This window comes from Taeniopygia guttata, chromosome 5 (genome assembly GCF_048771995.1).
Source record: "Taeniopygia guttata chromosome 5, bTaeGut7.mat, whole genome shotgun sequence".
Taxonomy (NCBI): Eukaryota; Metazoa; Chordata; class Aves; order Passeriformes; family Estrildidae; genus Taeniopygia; species Taeniopygia guttata.
In genome coordinates, this window is record NC_133030.1 from 34,839,159 (window position 1) to 34,866,639 (window position 27,481).

A 27,481-nucleotide genomic window follows, 5' to 3' on the forward strand; every position below is an offset into this window, starting at 1 on the left:
TTAGTGGTTTTGTTTCTCTCCCCTTGAACAAGCAGAACAATTATAGACCAAGGAAAACTTGGATTCTGTGTTCATATTTAGCTCCTAGGGACTCAAGGGTAATGTTAGTTTTAAACAAGTTTATAAAATGCACTGCTGTGGTTTTTTTTCCTTCTTTAGGAATTTCTTAGTACTCTAGAGCTATAGAATGGGTTGTGATTCTTAGTGACCTTGCACATCAATAGCTCTGTCTTTTAAACATGGACATTGATTTTTCTCATCCTGGCATGAGAAGATGTAGTATACCCCCTGCTTTGTAGCCTGTGAGTTTTCAGCAGATGCAAAGGCAGCGGTGGCTAAGAATAAAAGCTTAGGGCATCAGAGATGGCAGCACTATCATGAATAGTCTGCTTCCTATTAGGTGGTTTTTGTTAATTATGAAATGCATCTTATCTGTTTGAGGGTGAATTGATAACCTTTTTGTGTTACTGTTTTAAAGTTATTTATTACCATCTTTAGTCTAAAGCACACCAATCTAGATTTAGTAGCTTGGCTTTCTACAGAACCTAAGAATAATATTTTAAAATGCACCAACTAGGTGTCTTGATCACAGTTACAGTACTCATGAAGGATCTGTCTTTTGTTCATGAATCAGTGGAGGACTGTCCAGAGAAGGTTTGAAGGAAGGCAGTGTGAGTCAGTTGAAATCAGTTGTGTAAATCTCAGAGGAGAGAAGAAAAAGGCACTGTTCCAATAAGATCTCGATCCTTCTTGGATGGACTCAGTAGCAAGAGCAGAGGTGCTACTGCTTTCGGATATGCAAAGTTTGGGTCATATGCATCCCAAAGAATGAAAGCAGAGCATGGTTTTCCTATCTTAAAGAATAAATACACAAAAAACCCACCCTATTAGTTTTTTTTTATCATTCCCATAGGAACTAGTGCCATTAAGACATGTAGGATCTACAAAAGGCCATAAAGTTCTAATATTTCCTGATATATTTTGGAACAAAATTTCATCATACCCTATATTCTAGAGGAGAAACGTTAATAAGCACTGGGTTTTTTTATATTTGCACGATGAAGTTTTGAATAATTTTTCTCCTCTGGTGGTTTTTATATGTTAAATTGAGCTTCAGAGAAAAATTAATTTGTGCTTTCAGTTCAGTTAATTTCTTGAAATGCCAACAGTTTTGAAAATTTCCCTGTTGGAGAGATTAAAGCTTTGCAGTAAACTCAAACATAAAGGAATTTAACTGTTTCTGTTTGATTGTACTCAATATATTAATTCAGGTAGGTGCGGAGTTGGAGAAAGTAAATAATTCTTTGTTTTCTACTGATACATATGGGTGGTTTATAAGTGACAGCCCCAAAGCCTGTCTGGTTTTAGGTTATTTGTGAAGCTGTCTTTACCCTGGCATAAGGAGCTAACTCAGGGAAATTGTCTGGTGGCAGAGTTGGCACAATGGCCCTGGTGACCCTATTCCTACCTACAGCCCAAGAAAGAGCAAGACAAAGTGGTTTCCCCCTGCTTCACTGACTTCCCAGCTGCTCTGAGGCTGAAGTCCATTGCTAACTCCAGATGCTTAAACTTGCACCGAGTGCTGTCCTAAACTGCTGGCCTCATAACTCGTGGAATGAGCTCAAATTATTTTATGGATGGTTACCTTTGTACACCCTTGGCACTATACATTCCTCATGCACAGGCTAGGATTGGGGTCTTCTATTTTCTTGTGTAAACAAAGCATTTGCTATAACTGACAAGGATTGGTGGAGCAGCCATGAAAGCGAGACAGGGGAATTCAGCAAATTCTCTATTAATATGTGATTTGTACCATGAAATTTTTTGACAACCCTGGCATTTAATTCTTAAATAAGTAAAGAGTTTCTTATAGTCTTGTGTTATGCCCACCAGCTTACTTACCATGCTGACACTTGTTTAAGCAATTACATATATTTAAATTTTCCTTGGGCCTCTCCACGTACAGCTGCAAGTTGGTCATACCCTGACTAAAGGCAGCCCTCATTCACAGGGAGTTCAGCAGAGGGAATATGGCTAATTTAATTGCAGGACTTGGTGCTAAGGTTTTAAATAATTTACGAACGTAAAATTGGGAAACTCACATGAACTCCCTCTCTAATTTTACACTCCTGCCTAAAGAGGATGGAACATCGCACAAATAGCACAAATCAAAATTTTTCAGCTTGAATCTTCCTTCCTAATTCCTCGCACCTCAGATTTACCACTTACTGACGGTTCTCCATTTCGCGGGACTCCTGACCCTGTACATCTGTTAAAGGGGATAGTTTGGAATGAGCACAGCCTCCTACTCAGAAGGACCACAGTGTTCTCTTAGCTCCTACTAGATGCTTGAACAAGCAGAGGGCTTAAGTGAAATCCTTTAGCTGAGCCAAAATCTGTTCTTATTTAGGGACTAATCCAAAGCCTGTTAAATCAACAGAAAGAGACTTTGGTTGACTTCAGTGAGCTTTGGATCAGGCCCCTCCTTCCTAATACATCTGAAATCAATGGAGGTACATTGGGCTTCTGCCAGTAAAAAAAAAAAAATATATATATATATAAAGAGGTAGGGGTTGTCCTTGTGCTTTATTTGTGCAGTACCTAACATATTGAGGTCCTAGGGCTCAAACAGTATCCCAAGTGCTTCACTGAGACAACAGCAATTTTGACTTGAATATATTGCTTAGTCTTCATGGACCTCCATTCAGCTGGGTACATAATTCCCTTATTTAAAACAACCATGTATGCTGTGCATCCGCCTCATGCCCAAACATTATTTTTCTTTGCTAATATTTTATATAAAGAAAATGATTGCAAAAAGTAAAAAAGGAGGATGTCAGTTTTTATAGCAGGATTCTTTTTTCTTGTTTTTAAGTGTTTTCAGACTGTTAATAAAGCTGTTTTGAATGAAAAATACTCAGGCCATAGAACATGTAAAACCCAATGAGTGTAACTGTCAGCTCTCCACCTTGAGAAAATTATTAGAGCCCCATGTGTTCTATACAGCCAAAGGCTGTCACCTTTATATTATTTCTTCATTAATGCCTTTTATTGTTATTTATCAGTATTATGATGAAGTCCAAACTATAGTCTGACACATTTTAAAGATCTTAATCCAATAATTAGCATTATGGAGATGGCAAATAGTTTTTAGGTAAGAAATGGCAAAGGACTAAAACTCCTTTGTATATCTCAGCATAGATTTTCCATTTTCCGAGGTGCCTATTGCAGCTGAAGTAGGACCTCAGTCTTGCAAAAGCTATCATATTGTGTTACTCTGCATATGGAAAGTCCTGTTACTGAAATCAAGAAGTCCACAGTGAGGTTAATATTGACCACCTCAGCCTTTGTAGGATTTGTTTTTAATTGACATTTTTGCTCTAATCAAAAGCTACAAATTTTTTCCTTAAAGTTGGTATGTTTTCTCTACTTTAGCTTATCAGAGTTTTGATTTTGTTTCATGTGCTTCTGAGTTCACTTAAGATTCATTTTGTGTATTCAGACACTTAGTATATTTTGTGCAAAACATCTGTCACAATGTGAAAGCGTATTTGAGTAAGAAAACATTTCTGGTTCATATATTTTTTTTTCAGTGGTAAATTTAGACACATATTTCTAGATGCAAAGTGTTAATTAATGCTTTATTTTATTAGACATATTTAGTCAGCAGTCTTTTATCCATTTTGTGTAAAAAGGTAACTTCCATAAGTTTATAGTATTACAAAATTTCGAGGTTACCAAAATGCTTAATGCATATAGAGGTCTTTCATTTTAGGGAAACAGGGATAGGCTGATCTGTGCTAACATGCTGTATGATTTACAATTCTATATGTTGTGTTCTTTGCTTGTGAAAGGATCTTAAAAAGAAAAAAAATTGCTGCAGTGCTCATACTTCATCCAAGAGAGAAGTAACAATGCAGTTTTCCAGTTAAAAAGACATAATAAAGAGTATCCTATTAGTGCATTAGTGTATCATATTAGTTTTAAGGAACAATCTTTCAGTTTAAAGGGAAATTCTCTTAAGTTCACAACTGACTTTAGACACAGTTGATCCTGTTTATCTTACACTCTATATGCTCCTGTTTTCTCCTTTATTCTCTCAGAAAAATGAAACTCATCCCACCTTATCTTTGTCAAGAAAATATTCTGTGGTTCACATCTGCAATGATAGATGAAACACTTTCATTTATTTGTGAATTGGCTATCCTAATTATTTCCCTGAGTTAGATGTTATTAGCAGTTCATATTCCTAGCTCTGAGCATATTTTCAGATAAAGTATGAGCAAGGTTTTATGAAAGAAGGGCTTTATTGATTCCCTTTTTTGTTTTTAAAGATCTTTCATTCATGCTATTAATCTATAACACAGCCATAGCTACATATTTGCCCCTTTCTTGTTAGTTTGTTTTCCCTTCTGAATCTGAATTTGGGCAGGTCTTTCTAATCTGGTAATTCATCACTGACATTCAGGGTTTGGTTTCAAACCCCTCTCTACTTTCTTGTAAACTAATCCTACAGTCATAAGACCACCAAAGAGAATGTCATTTTAGCTAGAAGTCCACATTATCAGAATTCAGGTTTACTGTATGCTAATTAACCCTCCTTTAAGCTCTTCCAAATGGCTATCAATCTGGTTTGTTTACAAGAAATAAACTGTCCTTTTATTTTAGAACTAGTATATATTTTATATCTTTCTAAAGCCATTTTCTACATTCTTAGTGACTTCATTGATGTGAATGTAAAGTACACAATAGGTCAAATTCTGACTTCAGTGGGAGTTGGTGGGAGCACAGTCTGTACATCTGAATGCAGAATTGATTCAATCTTAGTGTGCCTGTGTGGTAAAAAAACATCTCTATATAATTTTTTGTCTTCATATAATCAGTGAGTACAGATTTGAGTTTGTTTCTCATGCTACTTTCATGACTGTCTTATGTGAGCTCAGTGGAGCTGCTCATGTTCTTAGTAGGTGTATGTGTGGGTTTTTTTCCTTGTTTATTCACATATAAACATTTTACATGCTTCCTTAGAGAATATCCTTGTAAGGTTCAGTTATTCTTAAGAGACAGCACGTAATTTATAAACTATACAAAGAGCACCCTGCAGCCGAGACAAACCCTCGAACCAGCCACTGGGACCTGCTTTGCTTGCCACTATAGTACTCTTGGATGTAAAGGGTCCTGTAATGAGCAGGACATACTCATGGCCAGATGTCCAGTGGAGGATCCATGTATTGGTCCTCTATTCCAGTTCTTCCATCAAACAGCTGTTTGTTATAACATGGGTAATTTTATTTTAGATTATTTGAGAAAGATATTGTTTTTTAATGTAAAAAAATCCTAACATAATCTCCTCTGCTCTTATGCCTTCTCCATTCTCATTAACTGTTCTTCAGTTGTCTGTCTTATTTCAATGGAGCAAAGTGTAACTTCTGTGAGCAAAATGAGATCATTACATCCAAAAGAAAAGGCAAAAGGCAAAACATTCCTGTTGGCAGGAATGTTGCTGTTAAGTTCAGCTAAAATCATGGTTTTTTTACTTATGTGCTTTACCTTAAAGCTGAGTAAAAGTTGTATCTTGCACTTTCAGAAGAAAGACTTCATTTACACCAGGCTTCTTATGCTATTTATGAATTGGCAGGCTTGATCCACTCAAATTTTACTTTCTAGCTGCCTTTTTAAAACAGTCCTTTAAACAACTTTTTAGGAATTGCTTTTTTTGGGGATTTTTTTAGAATGTCATAAATAGAAAACACTGGCTTTTAAAAATAAAAAAGTTTTTCAAAGTAGTTTAGGCCTTTAACATAGCATGAGTATATAGCCTTCTCTAAATCATCTCCCATATATTAAAAAGCAACAGTCGGTTTCCTTCGTGTCCTATAAATATTTAAGGTTATAATATTAGAAATTCTAAGCTTAGCTTCCACCCCTCTTCTTGGTGTTTTGTTGGTTTTTTTTGTGGTTTTTTTTTGGTTTTTTTTTTTTAATTTTTTTAAATTTAAGTTAATGGCTTTGGAAGGTGGTGTCATAGTTGCATTAAGTATCCATGAAGGTAGGTTTTTTTTGGTAGGGGTGATTTTTGGTAATGTTGTAGTTTTTGTTTGGTAGGTTTGGGGTGGGTTTTAATAGTATAGCAAAGAATAGTGGGACATAAACATTTTAAAAGTTGATTTTGTAAAATATAAAGCATGAACAGAGGTTTATCATGTTTTGCTTGAATCAGCCCAAATCTGTTACAAGAAACTGTAGAACTGCAGACAGGCTATGGCTTTTCTCATGTCAAGGGGAATCCACTGAATCTTGGCCTTTATTTAAGATTCCCTCCTGATGAGCAAATTCCCATGACCGCTTTTGAAGCTTTAAAAGCTTTGGTTTTGTTTTAAAAGGCCTCTGAGCATAGGCAATGTTTTCATAGGCATTTAGAAACAAAAACTTGAGCTTTTAAACCTTCAAATGTCGCTGTGGGGATTCACTTGGCTTCTCAGCAGACCAAGTCTGAGATAACACCTGCAAGAAGTGTGTATCTGTGTGTGTATATTTTGTGAAATTGTGATGCACCATCTCAACTGACCCACAAATGTGACAGTGGTGCTTGTGTAAATCTTATTGGTTTGTTTTGCTGTTACTCAGTTTTAAGAGCAAACTATTTTGGTTCTGTGGCATGGCCGACGTGGATAAGACAATTTTGGTTTTAGATGTTTTAATTTCTTCTGCGTCTTTGTCCTGTGATGCAAACTCAAACAATCTTCAGAAGAACAGACTGAGTTAATGTCCATAGTTATGTTCAATTATCTAAAGGGTGCTGGGTTTTTAGCTTCAGTCTTACTTTTTTCATCAACATCAGTTGCACAATAAAAGGTAGTTTTCTATAAATAGACAGGTTATACCATATGTAAACCCAGGTCTGTGATTACTAGATGAGAAAAAATGTTCAATAGAAATGAGTGAACAAATCATCAGGCTGATAAAGTAACAGAAGTACTTATTTGCACTCCTTTTCAGCTCCATCTCTATGTGTCTTAAACACCTGAGGTGAAATTTTGTCATGTTTCAGATGGAAGGGGATTTTCAGAATTAAGGATAAATACTAAATGAATATATTAACACTGCTTTTCTCCTGTCCTGTGCTGTTCTCAAAACACCTGTTAAAAACAAACAAGCACATATTTCGAATTGATGATACTGACTGGCAAACTTGGCACCAAATAACCTGCTGAAACTAAAATGTTGATGCAGAACATGTGCTTAACTTAACAGTCCATAACCCTGTTTTTCGAACACTGAAATACCTACCCTGAGGAAAGCTCATAAAACGAAGGTCTTTAAAGTTCGTAGATCAGACCAATGAAGTTGCAGCCGTTTCTAAGAATGTGCATCTTCATTGACTCCTATTAATTCAAGATGGCCAAGTGTATAAAATATGAGACATGAAAGCACTGAAGATTTTTTTTCTCAAAGTGTGCTTTCCATAGGTTCAGTATCTAAAGGAATGAGAAGAGAAGGGATGCTCGGAGGCAAACATTCTGCAGCTGAGAGGACTACTTATTGCAGACAGGTCTGAAAGAATCTCTGTTTGGTTTCTAAGGGTATTTAATTGAGCTTTTTACAACATATAATGATTAATTCTTCTAGAAATTCCCAGTGCCCTTAAGATTCTATTGCTTGGGATTAGGTTGAGCAATTTGGCATATCTCTAATCGTGTTTCCCCATGTGTAACATTCCAGCCATGTCTGTCTTACTTTACTGTTAAATATATAATTTATAAACAGATAACAATCTTGATAAGCTTGTTCCAATCCATTCTAGAATGAAATTACTTGTGTTGTATTATGTGTGATAGCTTCAAACTGCCTTAGAATAACTGCACTCTACAAAGAAGAAATCTTAGTTATGCTGTTTATCTGGAGACACTGGAAATTAAAAATCTGAGCTACTGCAGCAACCAGGACCTATTATTTCTGAAGTGTTTCCCGAGAAATAAACTTTCTGCACCAGGCAAACATTAATTTGTAAAAAATATAGGAACACAGAATTTTCTCTTTTGCACTTGTCAACACAGGGTACATGTTTGTTACGTTTGAATGAAAGAAATTGGAATAGACTATATTAAGCTGAAATGAATTTTCTTCATTAAATTTTTCTGTTTGTGTAAGTTTTCTGACAAAAAGCTTACAATCTTCCATTTCACCAAGTATGCACACTTTTTGGCTCTGAACTATATGCTTTACTGTTAGACATTTTGGGATATGATGGTTTTATTTCTCTTTTGTGGGAATAAACCAGACGCATCTTCTTGTGCTGAATAGCCTGACAGAAGATGAAAATAGAATTTTTAAGCTGTGAATTGGCAAAGGGGAGTCAGACTGTTTTTTTTCCTCAGTGTTCCTTACTTTTTTGATAACTGAACAAAACTCGGGGGAAAAAAACAAGTTGTCCTTAACAAGGAAATTATTTAGAACTGCAACGTGTTTACGTATCTGGATAAGAACAGTGCATTGTTAGGAGCAACTGCATGAATTGCATGATGCAACCTTTTGACAACGGAGTGTCTGCTGGAGACATCTGTGAGGGTGACCTTTCACCCTAAGGAAGAATGCTCTGAAGGTGGGGAATGCCGTTATCTGTCCTGGCCCACCATCCACAGGGGCTTGGGGCTGTCCTGGCTGCCATCCTTGTACCCGCCTGGCTACATGGCTCTTCAAATACAAATTGGATGAGCCCAAACGGAGCAGATTCTCCTGAAGAAATGTTGAAAGCCAGCTTGCTTTTGTCTTGGTGGGAAGGCAGAGGTTAACTCAGGGCCCAGACAGTATGAAATTAGGATGAAACCCTTAGCCTTTAAATAGGCTCATTGTCTAATAAGGCACCTGAAGAAGGATTGCTAATACCTGATTTGCCTGCCACTCAGATCCTTTACTTTTGTAAACCACTTGGTACAACTCTCATGAAAACTTGTATAAACAGCATGCTACCCTTCAGACACACAGGTCTAAGTTACAAACTGTAGTGTGCAGACACAGAAGGTATCAGCTGTTTCTTTTTCAGATGTTAGGAAAGCGAAGGAGAAGGGCTGGGGCACGTAGGGGAAGAAATAATAATTGTAAAGTGATGGAAATGTTTTCAGACCAATGTATTTCTGATTTTCATTAAAAAATAGAAAGTCCACTGTAATGGTTGCAGTCTAAGAAAGTTTCTGTTATTGTATTCTGTTGAATTCACCCTGGCGCAGATGACTCTCTGAAAAGCAGCTGGTCATTGCTGCTTCTCATAATTTGCTGCTGTGTTTGCAGTGTTATCCATGGACAGCCAGGCCTTACTGTTAGTCAACAAGAACTCACATGCCATTTGTTGTATATGGAGTGGTGATTTCTTGTCTCAAGTGGTTGTAGTGTTTTAACAGTGTGGTTTGGGCTTGTTTGTTCTTTGGATTTTAGGTTGTTGTGTGGGTTTTTTTGTTTTGTTTTGGGTTTTTTTGGTTTTTTTTGTTTTGTTTTGTTTTTTGTTTTGGTTTAGTTTTTTTTTTTAAAGTGAAAACTCAGGTAATATAAGGATTTTTGACTGCTAGAAATGAAAGAGCAAATATTCTATCCCAAAAGGTGGAGCAGTCTTGAAGAAAACAGGTTACTCCCCCTCCTCCCCTGAACACTCTTTAGTCCCACAGAACGACTGCATGCTTCAGCACAGATTTCTCTGCTAGTTGGATCCCAGGAGGCCTTATTGAGTGCAATGCTGCTCAGGGAGTTGCAGCTGTATAAAGTGGGGGGAAAAATGTAGTTTGTACGAATTGTTCTTTACCTTGGTTTGGGTTCAGCATGGCAGCTGCACTCCGACTTTGTGTGTGACAGCACAAAGGACAGCAAAAGTGAAAAACAAGTCAGCAAGTAGAGAGACAAAAGCAACGATCAGCTAATACAGCTCCACATGGCCTAACTAATTTATGAGAAAAAAACTGTTCTGTTCATTGGATCAGCACTCTGAGGAGGCAGGTGGAATTGTAGGAAGTTTTCATTGAGTCTCTGGAGCAACTAAGGAAGTCACTAGAGATTCTTCTCAGTTTGAACTTTATCAGGGTCTACGCTTAATCAATATGGTATTGGAAAAAGAATTAATTACTAAAGCAGAATAAAACAGCTGCATTTTAAACTAAGGATCCATCAATTCAGTAATCTTCCAGTTACAGGCTAGGTGCCGTGAGGATCATTTTGACTTCATGTAATGAGGAACTGAGGGAGTTTCCTCATGAACAGGCTGGGAATTCACATTAGCCTATTTCAGCTATTTGTCATCAGTACAACTCATTTCTCCCCTTCTGAATTACAATTTGTATTTGATATACTGTCAAACCCACAAAATTCCCATATTCATGGAACTGAAAGCATTAATGTGGAAATCATTGTCACCATGAGAAAAAGTCTTAACCTTCCTGAGCCTCTTTATTCTATAGGCTGCGGCTCAAGTGGTTTCATGCCGGACATACCTCTATTGTGTTCATTGTGAGGGTCAGGGACCTGCCTGTTGAAGAAGCAGTAATTTGAACACAGCCTGTAAATGTTTCATCTGTAATTTCCATAATGGTGAATTTCAAGGAGGGCTGAGAAGGGTTATGGGAGATGAATTAGGTTTTTAGTGAGCTCATTAGGAAGCCAAACAGAGTTTAGACAGCAAGGCGGTGAGTGTGGCTGTAATCAGTTCTGCTCGCTTTGTTCCCTGCCTTCGGGACATTTTTTGAAAACTTCATGGCAGGGGCTGATGAGAATATACTGAGCAGAGGCTGCAATCTGATGGTTGACTTGTTGATTTGTAAACCTCTTAATTCATTTTTTGTTCAATTTAATCTTTTCTTTCTTAAGGAAAATTAGTTGAATGTTAGCCCTCTTTGCACTATTCACCTCTTAAATTATGCTCATTTTGAGAAGCTTGTTATGCCTGAATAAACATGAAATGACTTGGCATTTTCCCATAAGAGGCACACCCATTTTAATACCATGTATTTACCATTCCTGGAAATGTCTCATTAACTTCTGAAAATCTGTGAGCATGATATTTTTGGGCTACTGTAACACACCTCTTGGCAGTCACAGAAGGCAGTTTGGTTAATGCCTCATAATATCCATTTTTATTCTCAACATGAAGAAAGGCTCTCTATAGAAAATTGATGCAGTTTGCTCTGCTAATTTTCATGCTCATTCCAATTAATTTAACATGACCCAGATTTTCTTCCTCGGGCTCATCCTGACTAATTAGTAAGGCAACACCTAGAACAAGTTCTGTTTAATAACATTGAGGAACACTAGTTGTGAGTGATTTTGATGCTAATAAAGATATTCACTGATGGGACAGATATTTTATGTCAATTATAGTATGTAATTTAGAAGTCCCTATGTGCTGGATAAAGTATAGGAAGGCTGGCAAATCACTATGGGAGATAATTTTTTTTCTTTTTGTTAAAAAGATTTCCAAAGCACCTAGCTATCCTCAGGGACCAATTAGTTGGTTTTTTTTTTTTTTTTTTTTTTTTTTTTTTTTTTGTGCAACTAGTAGTATTGTCAACTAATTCCACAGTAATAGATGGGGTGGTGCTGCTAAGGATGTACAATCTGTGAACCATCAACAACCAGGGCCCAGGCTTGCATAATTTGTTGAACCTTTATCACATACAAGAAAAGCTGCCATTGGTACCAGAAAGCAGCATAACCAAGGAGAAGAGGATAGTGGTCTCATCTCCTTGATATAACCTTTCTTTTCTTGCCATTGTCCAGGTGAGTCTGTTATGCAGGAAATAAACAGGGTTGAAAGGGGGTTTTGTTAGTGATTCATAACTGAATTGTCAGTGCTGGTGTTCATTTCAGAAAAATGGCCCCAGACCTGCACTCTGTGTGATAATTTTTCCTGTTCTCTGAGCACTCTCCATCCATGTGAGGGCTGGTGCTCATGTAAGTGTCCTGACTGCAGAGAGACCAGCAACACAGGCAGATCTTTGTCCCTCGGAGCACCTCTTCCTGGGAAAGCTGGCTTGCTCTGTGTGTGTAATCCCAAAAAACCAGAAACACAGCATGTGTGGCAGGGGAAGTGAGGTCCAGAAAGTGTTTTGGCATTGAGTTCATCAGCTGTAGAAAGAGGAAATGACGAACCTTGATTTTCCCCTGGTCTCTCAAAACAAATTCTCACATACGCTTCAGGAAGATAGAGATGGGATAATAATATTGTTCATACTTCAGGATTTTGGTCAGTCACAAATACAAAAAACCGTCTGGTCTCTTTACTGAAATTACAGTGCTAAGAGTTGCTTTTGCTTCTAGTAACAAAAATGCAAATCCTGCTATTTAGCTGAAGGAGAAAAGAAATAAGATGTCCTTGTACATCTATTTTGATCACAAGTATTATGTCCAAGAACCTGCCTTCTAACAGAGTATTTCAGGATGTTCCCTTTATGATATGCATTTAGAAATGAAGAATTAGCAAAAAACAATAGCCATGCTCAGACTTGAAAAAATGTAATGCTCAAATGTGGTGGCATATTTGTATTTAAAACTAGTAATATATAATATTCACTTATGTAAGAGCCACCACCAATATTAAGTATTACTTTGAAAGCAGTTTTCATTGAAAGCTGTGTGCCTTGCTTATTTGAGCAGTTTAAAAAATATTTTCCTTAAAATTTACTGAAGGTAATTTTCTGAGTCAATAACAGAAAAAGGGAATAGAATATCTTATGTTAGATAATGCTATTGGCTATCTCAATTCTTATGTGCAGTATAAATCTCTGTTAGGTTTTAAAACCTAACATAGTAAAACACAGGTAAAAATATCTTAACTATAAAATTGCAAGGGAGGGGTTAATGTCTTTGAGGTAAATCTTAATTGCCGAGATCCTATTTGGAGGGATTTTGTTTTGTTTTGTGAGTTTTTTGTTTTGTTTTGTTTTTTTGGTTGGTTTTTCTGATTTTTTTTTTTTTTAAAGTACCAAGCCCTCTCATTGGCATCATTTCACCAGGTTTTTAGGAGGAGGGGGAGAAGGAGAGAGAGATGGAAAGACTGTGTGAAGTTTCTTCTAATGCATAATGTATTTAAACACTGTACTTTCTGGATTGATGCCACTAACCAGCTCAGAAATTATTCCTGTTTCCTCCTTACAGACTTGCAGTAAGGAGTCAGAGATGACCATGTCTACAGTCATCCCTAGCTGGTGTCAGAGCATGACAATTCTGTTGTTCTGGGTCAGTGATGAATAACTCACTCAAATGGTGCAAAGTCAGCCAGTTCTTAATTTTTTATCTCCTCAAGAGTGCATTCAGTGACTTTATCACTGAGAAGAATGACTCCCCTGCCTAGTGTGATCAAGATCTGGAAATTTGTTGCATCAGCATAGTTAGCCTGGACTGCTACTTGATTGGTGGGACTTATATTTGATCTTATGGCAGACAGGTCTGCTCACTGACTGGCTAAGTGAACCTAGGTCCAGAGGGAAACTCCATTTTACCCATCTGAACCTGAAGGAAGGGAAGTCACATAATTTGCCAGGCTTTTCAGTTGGGGTCCCTACATGTAGGCAACACTAACTCCTTGGAAGTAGGGAGTGGGGTGATGTAAGCTCTCTGCAGCCCAACTTGTGAGGCTCTTCCCTAAAAAGAGCTCGGAGACACGAATCAGTTCTAGGAAGACTTTGTAGACACTTCATATTTGTGTTTTGTAATATATTCTGCAACCGTGAAAGATATGAAATGAAATTACAGGTTATAAGCAAAAAGATAATGCATCAGGTGTCAAAGTGGGCGTCTCTGCTTTCGAGATTTGTGCTGTGAACTTTCAAAAAAATAGTTACAACAGCTTAGTACTCTGTGGTTTTGCTATTCTTATGTTTCCTTATTTTCTAAATCCACTTAATTGAAACTTTTGTCAAAAGCTTTTTCCCATTTCTATGGAATTATGTGTATGTCAATACTTTCAATCACTTAAAGTGGCCCAAAGCATCTTAAATTTGTCTGCAGAGAAAGGTGACCATAGCCATTCCTTCTTTTTTGCATGTTTTTTAATCACATTATCCTGAAAAAAATCAGTAAAATTATACAATGGGAAAAAAAATAAATTGCTTGTCGGCCTTTCTGATATCATAAAGATATTTGTCAGGGACTGAGAGCTTTAGCTCGCTTATGCTTGCTCTTTTGGTCCATCTACTGAACTTCAAGGAACAGAAACACTTCAAGCCTTTCCAGTAACCACTTTTAAGCATCCAATATGTACAGCATGTAAGTTGTAGATTATTTACAGTTTACGTTTGCAAGGCTTCTTGGAGGAAAAGACTTCTGAAAAATGGTAACCCCTAAAATAAATACAGACAGGTCCAAAGCACGCAGTTGTCATCTGGAGAATGATTCACTAGTGGGAGCAAGACTTGATTGAGCCCTTCGTTTTGAGCACCAAGTAGCATATCACTTAGAAAGACTATTAGTTGTGTTTCCAAATACATAACTCCCTGTATGTAAAGTACGGGCTTTAAGTTAAACCTACAGGAGCAGACTGTCAGTGTTCCCACGTAACCCTTCACATTCTGGCGTTTTCCAGACTGCCAGCCAAATGAACACTTTAGGAGGAGGTGCATATATATGTCTGCAGCACCCAGCGGGTTAATCCACCCTACTGTGCATAGGTGTTGGAGCTCTTATGGTATGTAAGACTTGCCAAGTTTGGAGTTGTTTTGTACTTTTCAATTTTTTTATGAACTATGCATTTACAGCAAGCATCTCTTCTTATGCTGTTCAAGAGTTTGTGAGTGCATATCAAGACAGTACTTTCATTTGTTTTATGTAAAACACACATTTGTGTAGAGTTTATCACCAGAAAAAGTTTTTATGGTTCATTTTCAGACTTTTCTACTATGACGTCTTTTTTTTTTTTTTTTTTTTTTAAGCATTTAGCCATCCTCCACTTTTTTTTTTAATACATATTAAAAGAGACAAATTTGCATTTTGGACTTGTTGCCTAACAAGTGTCCTTTTCAGTAATTGAAGCTTTTAACTTAGTATCTCTCAGGAATAACTGTCCATTAATTTCTAGTCTTTTTTTTTTTTTTTTAATGATGAAAAAATCTTATCCATGTGTACCCATATGTAATATTTCAGCTAGTGCTTTCTTAATAACTAAACAGCCCTGAAAAAAAGAGGTTTCTCATGTGGACAGTACATGGATCTTGCTGTAGTAGTGGGCTGTCTCCTGAACAAGCAGTTGTGACAAACAGCATAGGGTCTAAGGAGAACAGCAAGACAATAAAAGATCTCACAGTTTATAACTACTTTGAACAACTGTAAGGAAAATTGAGATGCTATGATTGCTATTTTCCTTTAAAAAAAACAGTCATTTTTACTCTTAAAGAAACTACGTTAATGATTTAATGAAGAAGAATGGTGCAGGATGTTAGTCATCATCTACTTTTAAATTCTCACATTCTGCTATATATAAACAACTGCAAAATAGGAAAGGTTAAATATTGATGAAGGGCAGCTGAACTTAATAACTTCAACTACAGGTAGAATTTTAATTGAACTTAGCTATTTTGCCCACATTTGATATTCTAATGACAAAAGTAACAGCATAACATAACAAATAAAAAAAGCTAATTAGAACAAAATACAGCTCTTTAATGTATACTTACTTTTATGCAGTTGATTGAGAAAATGAAAAACATTATCCCAGAACTAAAAAAGGAAAATAGTCTCTTAAAGGAGATGTGCTATCAAGAAAAGAAAAATATTTTTTTTGTCTCCTGATTTCTTTAATGACTTGTTATTGTTGCCCCAGCTGTAGCCAGTCTGCAGCTGGTATTGTTAACAGAATTACTATAAGAATGCCAAAAATACTTCTCTAAAAATATATTTTAAAAAGATTTAAAAAGAATGCCACTAAAACTGCAGCACAAGGACACTTTGTGTGACAGTGTTTAGTAGGATGAAAAATTTAAACAGAGTAACAGCTATTTACAGTCACACTGCAAAGTAATTATTGAAGCATATAGAATATTTAAACCTATTTTAATAATACTTTCCTTCAACCTAGATACTAAAATCTGGGAGTACACTTAGCAACTTGTACTGAGGTGGGGAGGGTGGGAATTGAAGTTAAAACCACGTAGAAAAAAAGTCTATTGAACATTTTCCTGGTGTGATACAATGTGAGTTTCACTTTTAAATAGAAGAGCATCATAAATCAGCATAAACCACATGTTTTAATGAGTGTATCTCCTCTGGAATTGTGCAGTGCTTGCAATTCTCTGTGACCAAGACATGGATCTGGTCTTAGACTTCTTACTCAGGCAAAACTGCCACTGACATTAATGATAATTTTGCTTGAATAGAACAAAGTGCTTGATGGGAGTTGTGCCAGAATGAGAGGTGTGCGATTAGGATAAACGTGCAAAAAAGTACAACTTCAAATGGCTGTACCTTTGACTTCTACAGCTAGCATTTCCTCCAAGTACAAGGATCTTAATTATAACATTTTCTGGTTCAAAGATTAACATTTAGCATTCTGGGAAAGACTTTCTGGACTTTAGTAACCTGATCAGCACACTCTCCTTTTGGTCTCTGCCTCTTTCTGGTTCTTTGTATTGCAGGGGAGATGATAGTATCTGGCACATTCCTCGGATGTCTTGAAGATAGCAGCCTTCTGTGTTTGGGGCTGAAAGATTGTGAACTCTGTGTTAGCAGAAATGCCACACAGGGGAGGTGAATAGAACATTAAAAAAGCTTTAGCTTTAGGTACTGCAGCGCAAGCAGAGTTGAATTTGAGAGCTGGGACTTAAGTGGACATTTGTCCCTGCTTTCTTCCTTAATAAAATCTGAGTGTTAACTGTGGGTAAGGGCATTTGAGAGATCACTAAAAATGAATCATTGAGTGCCCAGAAGAGCTTTATTATGATATACTATGGAGAACTTTAGAATATACCCAGTACTTTTTAAGCGGTTATCAGATACATGTAGGAGTTACATTAATGGAAGTGAATTATTTTGTCCTTCTCTGCAGAAGCAAAATAATTTGCCAAATTAAAATGTCAAAATAAATTCATCAAAAACTGGATCTGTGTGGTCCTTTCTGGCCATGTGCTCCCATCCAATTTTCTTTTGCCCCATGAAAAGCTATTCAGCAAAAAAATCACAAGCACCAACCAGCAACGTTTGTTGTGTTTGTGTATGTGTAGTCCGTTTTGAAAAAGCCTGACCCAATATTAAATCTGGGGAAAAAATAACCTCAGTGCATAAATCCTGACTGGCCAGGTTGATCTTAAAAAAATTACCAAATTTTAAAAATCCCCAGACTGATATCAGGTTCCAGTACTGAATTCTTACAGGAAGAGGCAAGAGAGGTTGCTTAGTTCAGTTTGTTTGCCCCAGAAGCAATTAGATAGGAGGAATTATGCTGCTCCCGAAGTTCCGCACAAGTGTTGCCACTGCCCAGTTAACCACTGTGAAAATACCATGGAAAATAAATTATTAAACTATACTGTTATTACTAACTTGCCAGTTCCAGAGAAACAAATGCAGCCACATTTACATATGTGTCCATCTGTCTGTTTTTACACTTTATGTCTTCAACCAGTGGGTGAAATTGTTTTAATCCAAGCTGCAGTCTAATTTTTTTTTTTTAAATTTTTTTCCCCCTACTGATATTTTTCTCTGTGTGTATGTTATTTGTAGATGGACATGCATATTCTTGACAGTAGCTAGTTCTTAATTGCCCCTTTAAGTAAGGTAATCTATCTGGCCACGGTAGTTTTAACTGGAGTATGCAGCAGAGTTCTCCATGGATAATTTTCGTTAGTTAGCAGATTGTTACCATCTCAATGTTGCTGAAATCCCTAATCTCAGGTCAGCGTGAAGCTGCAGTGGTTACAATCCTGTTGCCTGATGCAGTGTGAATGGAAGTGCTTTCTGTCAGAAACATGTGGTCTCTTCAGTGGAGAGCCTGCGTAAATCCTGTGTAAATAGAGGGAGGCTAACAAAGGATGAGCCCCTGCAGCTCAGAGCATTTGGAGCCATTTGGAGGCTGAATTTGCTAAATGCTGCTTATACCGCCTGAAAAGTTGAAGAGAAAGGAGCATAAAATCCCTTCTTTTTTCTCTTTCTGCTCCTACCCTGGGGGGAGGGTGTTAAGGGCCAGGGAAGCCTGAGGTAAGCCTATGAAGACTGTTTTTTCAGTGCTCTTTTGAGTGTGAAAAAGGTGGCATGGGTCACTGTCCCCTCTTTAATGTCGGAAAACCCACACAGTTAGTAAATGTTGCATGTAAACTAAAGCATTTCATCCCTTCTCCGGCACTCCACGGCAGTGGGCCATGAACTAGTCACTTGAAAATCGCAGAAAAATTTCACTTCAACATGTCTGGACAGTTTAGCACAGCAGGAACGTAAGAGAGATCAGTAATTAGCAGGTTGCTTTACTGTTGTTCCCCTTGTCTGCATTGGAACACTTTTTCACCTGATGTGAAAAAATGTTGGATTGCAATGAACGAACCATGAATCTCCTGGCTGTATAAAAGAGCTTAACATTAAAATTGTGGTTTATTAATTTTCTCTTATATAAGCTACAAAAATACATTTTTGACATTTGACAGAATTTCTGAGATTTCTTAATTCATTTTACAAATAAACATGAAATCTAAACAGAGGCAATTAAGACCACAAGAAAGCCAGTCTTTTTTCTTATTTTTGGATAGAAAAATAATGAAAGGGGAAATGTGAAATTTAATGGTTCTGAAAATAATTTTGAAAATGCTTAGATCACTGATTTTATAGCATGTATGGCTATAATAAGAGCTGAAATGTCATTCCTACTTTGAATAAATAATAAAACATTTGTGAATTCCTTTTTGCAAATAAGATATATTAGTGACTCTAGAGAGGGGCCTACTCAGAAACAGAAAAGAAACAGTTTTTATTCTGTCTCTTGTAAATACACTCTATATACAAGATACCATGCAAGTCCTTAAGCCTTTAACACATATTGCCAGATGGCAATAGGGACTTGCTCCTGAATGACAAATTGTGCTAAGTTGTAATTAGATTACGTAGAATAGCTTTGTATGTGGGGTCTGATAGCATCTTAAGTTTTCTTCCTATTTGAATTTGCAACAATTATTAATTCATACATATGTGAAATTTATACATGTCATCTTTACATTATCAACCCAGTGGAATTGCTGGGTTTTATTCTGGAAAGCAAAAGATCAGGAAGAGAGAAGGCCAGGTCTTTGTCTCCTTCCTGCTTCTAGAAGGGCAACAAGACAACATCTTCAGTAGGAAGACAGATAGTGGTATATGTCTGAAGTTTTCTCCCGTTCTCTCTAGCGCACCAGTGTCCAACCTTTCTTTCTGTCCAAGATGCTCTCTGAAGCATACAACAGGGAACCATGAAACATGTCTGGTGTGTCAGAGACACCAGGGCAGAGAATGCTGTGGTCTGATTACAGCAGCTCACTTGAGGACACTCCACTCCAGGAAGAAGTGACCATGCAGGTCAGCACAGGCTCAGTGTGCCTGTAAGGCCCCCGAACAGCTTCTGATGGCTCCTTTCCTCCTGGAGTAAAGTAATTTAGCAAAACCAGCACAGGTACTGGCAGAACACTACCAGTGATGGCATGGCTCTAAGCTGGGTTGCCCACCTGAACTGTTTGTGATTTTCAAAGTCTCATACTTGCCAGTCATAGCCTATCTTAACACTTTCCCTGGGCAAGAAATGCAGGAGACAAGTATGGCTCCTGTGGTGTGAGGAGACTTAAGTCAACTTCCTGGAACAGGGATCATTAAGAGGAAGAGAAAGAAAAAAACAATCCATAGCCAGGACTCCATTCAAAGATCTGTGATCTACTGGAGCTGTAAGACTGAAAGCCTGATAATTTTAACAGGATGGAATGAAGATAAAGATTCTCCTGAAGGGTCTTTGATTCTGGAGCTAACCTTCTCTCTCTATTAGTCTTCCCTTAAGTACAGACTATCTTGTCTTCAAAAACATCTTCAGACACTTCTCTTCAGCTTTTTGGCAGCTATAATTAATCAGATTTTTAAGATTTTTCTCTGGTGGTGATCTGGATTTTATTACTAAGCTGAATGTCCTTATTAATAATGGTTTACAATATTTATGTGTCTAGATGGACACATTATAAGTACAAACAAATAATTGGAAGCTGTGAATATAGGCTGCATGCAGATTTCCCTCTTTGTTTTACATTTATGGCTACATATCTACATATTCCACTCCATCAAAATATTAGTCTGGAATATTAGAGTAGTTTACTTAAGATCAGCATAGTGTACTGCAGATTTCCTTTACAAAATCCTTCAACTTGCTTTTCATATTGCATCCACTATTTTTAGAAAAATGGCAAAGTGTCTTGTCTTCCCCCGAGTTTAGATCCTCCTGCTGTTCTCTCTTTTCCTTTAGTGTGACAAACCTTAAAGCTGTAAGGGACCTCTGATGGTTAAGAAACTCAAACACTGGGTTCTGAAATGTACTTTTCCAGAAATCACTTTTTTAACCGCTCTACTTGCTATGATGGTAACAGAAGCTATTTCTAGAATTAGAATCTGGACTGTTACCAGGCTTCTGTGCTTTGGCCTGAGTGGGTCATCCTTTTCAGTTATCATTTTGATAGATTGGGAATTTGCTATTCATCCTGTTCACAAGTGGTCAAAAGACAAGATGGGCAACTTCTAAACTTCATCTGTTGCTGCTTTTTTACTCTGTGAAGAACACAAAGACTAGGGTTGAGATAATACTGGTAATGTGGGAGACTAACAAAGAAATATTCATTTATACAATATGATTAGACAGGCTCTACGTAGGACTGGTCTCTGTTTCCCAAAGAGTCCTTGGCTATGTCAACACTGGGCTTTGCAAGCATATCGGTCCAAGGAAATCAGCTTGCAGCAAGCTGGAATTATGGTGCAATGGAAACCCTGCTATGACTGCTTATTTGATATCTTTTAAAGAAGAGGTGATCTCCTTTGCTTTCAATGCAAAGGAATTCAGCTTGTGGAAGGAAACCCTCAGCACATACTAAAAGTGCCTGAACACAGAGCCAGTGTGGAAGCCCAACTTTCCACTGTGTAAAGACTTGCCTCTTCAGTGTCCTCAACAAGCTCTTCCCCTAGAAGAGAAGGTCTTTAAGGAACCCCAGGTGGGTCCCTTTGCAAGGTTTCTTGTAAACTCTTTCCGTCTTTTATAGGGGTTATTGAGACTATTACATAACACTGCTATAATCTTAAACAATCTGGGTAAAATGCCTAATTCTCTACTGGCGAATCGAATCGTGCCTAGTCATTGACACCTCCACAAAGAGAGTGCCACTTAGGAATTCTCCACTTTCCTGCAACACTGATAGGTTTTGGAATCATGTGCACACTTTGCACAAGAATAAATAAGTGAATAGTATGGAAAGCAGGAGAAAATCTCCCTTAATTTTTTTGGTTTTGTGTGAACCAAAGAGAGGGAGACACAGTGGACCAAAATCCAAACCTTAATTTCTTCTCTAGAAAATTGGGATATATGCTTGTATAATTGGCATTTCCATAGAACTTAGGATTTGACTCTACTCTTCTTACAAATTACCATCTAAACCAGGATATGAATAGTTCATATAAGTAGAATCTCTTGCAATGATGATTTAAATTATTTAAATTTTGATTCCTTCATACAGTAGTGAAAAATATAGTTAATCCAGTCTGTTATAAAGTAATTTTCATATCTGCTCATTTTATTTCACTTTTGATATTTTATTTTTCTTCATTTAAAGTAACTGACATTTATTTGGATAAGGAATTCTAGGGCCAGAAGTAAATAATTCCCTCTTGGAAAAGACAGTTATGGGTTTTTTCTATTATTTCTTCTCACTAGAAGCTGCATCCACTAAAATGAGCGACTGTACTCCTATTAAAGATATGACAATACATATTAACAGGCCTGTCGTACACCAGGAGGAACAAATCTTGCTGTATTTTCTTTCTGATATCATTTGGAGTTACAATATTTTAATTTCGTTTCGTGAGGTTATGGAACAGATTAAGGAAGCACTGATTTCGTGATTATGATTTCAACTGCTGATTAGGACGGGAAGGCAATGAGAGCTTTAGTTGAACTTTTCTTTCTTGAGCTGCTATTAGCTTTTTTAAACCAGGGTATTAATAACCTCATCAAAAAGTCCAAACACTGATATTGTGTGTGGGAGACTCCTGCTGAGGATGCTCACAAATAGGAGAGTATATGCAGACAGACAGGAATTTGTCCATATAGAGAGTGAACTGGTGTTTCTGTGGCTTGAAAGGATGGTGCAGAGCAGAAGTTTTACAGCTCCACACATCCTGTGCATACACACATTACTTTTACATAAAGAGACAAAGATATCTTTATCCACACGACAGATAGACAAACAGACTGACTGACTTCAAACTTGCACTTTCAGTAGAGATTTTTTTCCTCCCATCTCCGGGTACTGCTTTTCAAAATTGCCTGAGGCTACAGTACAGCACCTCAGATCCCCAAGGCCCATTGCCTGGCTCCTAATAGCCACTCTCCATCTGTGTCACATGAACAGCTGATGAGATAGCTCCAGTGTCTGTATTTTGGAAAGCATATCCACCCAGGTTAAAATGCTGGGGTTGCCAAGGAGCAGTCAGAAGCCATTAGTGTTTGTGAGAATTTGCCTTGCAGCAGTTCCTTGGCATAGTGGAAAGTGTGTGTGCTTGTGTGTGTGTGCGCACACACACGTGTCTGTGAGAGAGGGGTAAGGTGGAATACATGGGGAGGAAGAAAACAGCAGAAAGGAGTGCTTTCTAAATAACCCATATATTGCAAAAGCAAACAGTTGGTTACAGCGTTCAGAGTTTCCATAATCTCTTCAACTAGGTTACTGTGATTTGACTCTCCTTTCTCTATCGTTAATAGAAGGGAAAAAAAAAAAAAGGACGAGAAACACAGCAGCGACTTCAGGGTCTTGCTCTGGTGTTTGGGCAGATGGAAAGGAGCTGCACTGCCTTGGGGCAGGGTGGTTGTAATGAAGTGGCCTGTCAGTCTGTAAATAGTGAGGGTCATCTCTTCCATGTGATGGAGGATATCACATTGCAGTGAAAATGGAAATGTCAATAAAATTAATCTGCCAGCTCTTTGCTGTGGCTTTTTCTGTTTCTACAGTCCAAAAGGGTCAGTTTTTCAGAGGGGATGCAGTACAAGAAGGGTGATCTGGCATGGGAGGGAAGATGGAGCTGAAATGCAAGTTTTGAAGCAAATGGACTGTATGTAGCAGCAATGTATTCCGTTTAGTAGCACTACAGATCTAGACGAGGCTATAGGAATTAGCTCATGAATCTATAGCATTCCTCAGGAAGCTATGGAGCGTCTAGCTCAGGCTACATTGAGCACAGAGTTTATTGTTTTAGGCTTTCTTGGACAAGGTTTTTACTTAGCATGGGATTTATGGCATTTACTGCTAATGAATGTCTATTCTTAAATTACAAAAACCACCGTCTCAGCACAATTCCCAGATGTCCTTCCAGGACCTCGGCTTCTTAAACACCAGCAGGGAGCATAAACTCTCCACTTCTCTGTTTTCCTCTTTCGTGTGGCTCCGGGCTAATGATGTGTAAGGAAAACACAGCAATCTATAAAGTCTCAGTGCTGTCCCAGTATTCTTCATTTATTTTGCATTTGATTATGCCACAAGTCGGATCTTGTTTCTTTCCTTTTTTTAAAGTTATTAGTTCAAATATTAATGTAGGAATATGGCATATATTGCTGCTCTTGATTGATGCCTTCCCAAAAACAGGAAGACGTGCTCGTATGAATTTTAAGAAAGTAGGGGTCCTGCAATGCCTTGCCAGAAGAGTTTTTCAGATACATAATTTAGATGCCCTCCAGGCAGGCTTTCAAGGCATTTTTGCTGGAGGGCAAGAAAAAATAACTATGACTGTTAAAAGTAAATGATTTTTGCTAATGCACAATTAATGCCAGGGAAAAGCACAGAAGAGAAGGATGTTGATGGAAAGTTCTGATTAAGTGAGAGCTCTACCTTGATGTGCATCTTTTTTTTTTAATGATAATAATCACTGATGCAGAGATGTAGAAGTTTTCATGTCATGCAAATGCTATATGCAGGGTCACACTAGGTGTACGTGTTTGTGAGTGTGTGTGTGTGTGTGCTGGGAGGTGATGGTTATGGGGAGGGGCTCATCTGACAGTGTGTTATGTGCACTGAACGGTGACATGGTTACTGCCACCTCTGCAGAGGGCCTCGAATATATAGACTACAGAACATTTAACTTGATTACTTATACGTACGTATTCAGAATGGTTGTAGGGATGCATTTACAGTAAATGGGTTTTCTTGTGGCAGGTTTTCCCACATTGAATCCCATAATTGAAAAAGAGCTACTGCACTATGTCAAGCACACAATTATAATTGAATTAATGATATATGAATGTGTGAAACACAAAATTAGTATTTGGAGAGACACGGTTTTCTAATTTTTACATATTTGCATCGACATTCTTATATAAGGAGAAACAGTATGTGCCTGATCTAACAAATAAAAACCTCCCAAACTGTGGTGGTGTCTTGGCAATTAATGATATTTTTTGGCTTCTGTATTTGGTTCATTAAACATCTCCTCCTTCCTGTTTTTCTCTTTGCTGTAGGTGATGGTTTAGACAACAGTGTAGCCTCACCTGGTACAGGAGATGATGATGACCCAGACAAGGACAAAAAGCGTCAGAAGAAAAGAGGCATTTTCCCCAAAGTAGCAACAAATATCATGAGAGCGTGGCTTTTCCAGCATCTCACAGTAAGTGGTGACCAAAACCAAAATAAATTTCTATTGATGTGCCTAATGAGGTTTATTCATCATTATTAGAAATCAATTATCCCCATATTTTTGTGATCATTATTACGTCTCAGGCTTTGTTGCATTTTTTAAATTAGATTTTTTTTTCTTAGGTCATGGAATCATGGCAAATCTCAAATCTATCTATCTATCTTCTCTCTCTCTCTCTCTCTCTCTCTCTCTCTCTATATATATATATATATATATATACACATATATATATATACATATATATATACACATATATATATATATACACAGACACACATCTTATAGAAAGAAAAAGAGAGAGTACAACAATTTCTCAAATTCCGCCTTAGCACTTAGCACAGAACATCACCTATATATGAAGTAACCATCTTTGGCTTTAAACTATTCAAAATCTTCCTACGGACAGCAAAAGAGGGATTCTTACTTTAATACATATAAAGCTCTGCCTTCTGGATTCTTTGTTGCTGGCCTCTGTTTACACAAACTTTGTATGTATGTGGTGAAAGAGAGAGCCCTGGTCTGTGTGTGTGTGTGCTGACATACACTGTGGATGTTAGAGAAGTCAAAGTAGCAGCTTGCAATGTTATCATTGTTACTTTTTTTGTGAAGAAATAAAGAAGGCTTACAGATTCCCTAATTTTTCAGTTGTGTAACTGAGAGAATAAGTGCCTTTTTTGCTTCTCTTCAAGTCCACAGATATTAAAACCTGGCCATATTCACATTTAGGGGGAGAGAGATTAAATATGTGAAATAGCAATGCTTTCCTTGGGCTTTTATTTGTCTGATTGTTATTGGTTTTGTGTTGGTGTTCTGTTGACTATTATAGCTTCACATAGGCATCAAAACACAGTTCCACATAAAACCTAGTAAACCTAGTTTACTTCACGTGGGAAATGATGGAAACTGGCAAAATGATCAATTTTCTTTTTTCTTGCACTTTGAAATTGTTTCTTATTTGATAAGGCTTGAAATGCTAACTGTTATTAACTGCCTCTTCTTCTACCAAAGTTTTATGAATTTCCATTGTTTTATAAATTTCCTGCTGTTGGTTACAGTGTAATGATTCCGGGACCCAATTTATTTATGACAGAGACTATCGAACTGCTCTGCCAGCAGCACAGCTAAAGGGGGGAGCGATAGATTCACATTTCTAAACCATCATTTTGATGTAAGGACATTAGTAGCAAACTAAGGTGCATTGATCTGGCCTGTGGGGTCAGGATTAGCTGGAATAGCCAGTGTCTCTGTTGGAGTAGTGGTTATTCCTGCCTCTCAGCTATGGCCATTTCAAAGGTCAGGTGCCCTGTACCCACTTGGCTCAGAGGAATTAGACAGAACATGAGTCTCTGGGCTGATTACTTAACCAAAGACAAAATAATGAGTCCTAAGCAAATACTGACTAATTGAAAGGGCTGTAAATCCATTACATATTGGTCAGGGATAATCAGGACTATTTAATCACTTTTATCTATTCAGGAGCACTGAAGCTGCAACAGCAAAGCCCTGAACCTTGCCATGTGCTTATTATTCTCATCATTATCAAAATTACTTCACAGCTGTTCTTTGCTACATCACCTCAGCTGGAGATTTACTAACCTGTAAAATGTTTTTAATTTGGAAGTCGAGTGAGTGCGAGTGGAGGGTTTTTCATTTAGCTGTAGGGTATCTTTAGATGAGTAGTGCAGGCAGACAGCAAAAAGCAGGACCACAAATAAACAAGTTTGGTTTGTAGACACCTCCATGTTAACTCCATTTCCTCCTATGAAATTTGTGATATCTATTTTTTTTCCTTCCTGCCTTTCTTTCTTATGTGCTCCTTGAAAGCATTTGACGCTTATTAAACAGTCAACTGCCTCTTGCTTCTCTTGAGGAAAGTCCTTCTGGCTTTTTGAAATCCCTTCTCCTTTTTTCTATCCTCTCTCTCCTGACCCTCTCCATCCTGCATGAATTAAGGAAATTTGCCATCACTGGTGAGGATGGCCTCACAAAAATCAGATTAAATGAACACAAAAAAGCCCCAAACCTTTTACCATCCAGGCTTTAATGAGTTTGCAGGTGTTGAAAGATTTACTGCGCTGTAATTCTCAGACCTGCAAACTGATAATGGAGACCCCTGACCAGTGCAATGTAAATTCAGAAAGATTCTTGCCATAAACACATGCAGGGAAGGAAGAAAACTCCTTTCTTTTAAAGATCTCACACTTTTTCTCAAATTAGCTTGTCCATTCAAAATGTTACTCTGGCTTAGCCAGAACGAGGGAATCTGTGATGTACAATTTTATTGTTTCAAGTAAATATCTTTACAATGACAGTCCATGATTCAATGTACATTCCTTCATTACTACTCTAACCTTATTTCAAATTGGTTTGTGCCTCTTTTGTGCTGTATGACCTGTTCTTGTATTACAATAATCCCCCGATGTACCCTTTTTCCTTTCTCTCTCAGTCTCTTTTTTTTTTTTTTAAGAAACTAATTGAATTATCTCATTATTTTAATTTGTTAAGCAAATGTATTTTATGTCTCAGGATGTGTTCTTAAAGAAGGAGCTGCTTAGGCTTTGCCCCCTGAATGGGCCATTGGTACATTTTGACATTCATGCATTCATTAAGGAGAGGAACATAAAAGAGCTCTGGT

The 27,481-nt window shown here is 37.5% G+C and overlaps 1 protein-coding gene across 5 annotated transcripts in view; it reads left to right on the forward strand.

The window, feature by feature from the left end:
• Positions 1 to 27,481, forward strand: part of MEIS2 (Meis homeobox 2) — a 174,829-nt gene that overhangs the window by 28,448 nt on the left and 118,900 nt on the right. For 3 of the 5 annotated variants that reach the window (XM_041716404.2, XM_072930159.1, XM_030273120.4), the window contains 2 exons: positions 14,561 to 14,662; positions 24,671 to 24,816. In XM_041716404.2, the coding sequence (XP_041572338.1) occupies positions 14,561 to 14,662; positions 24,671 to 24,816 (248 nt within the window). The remainder of the gene's footprint in view (positions 1 to 14,560; positions 14,663 to 24,670; positions 24,817 to 27,481) is intronic. The other 2 variants (XM_072930160.1, XM_030273123.4) reach the window with 1 other exon arrangement.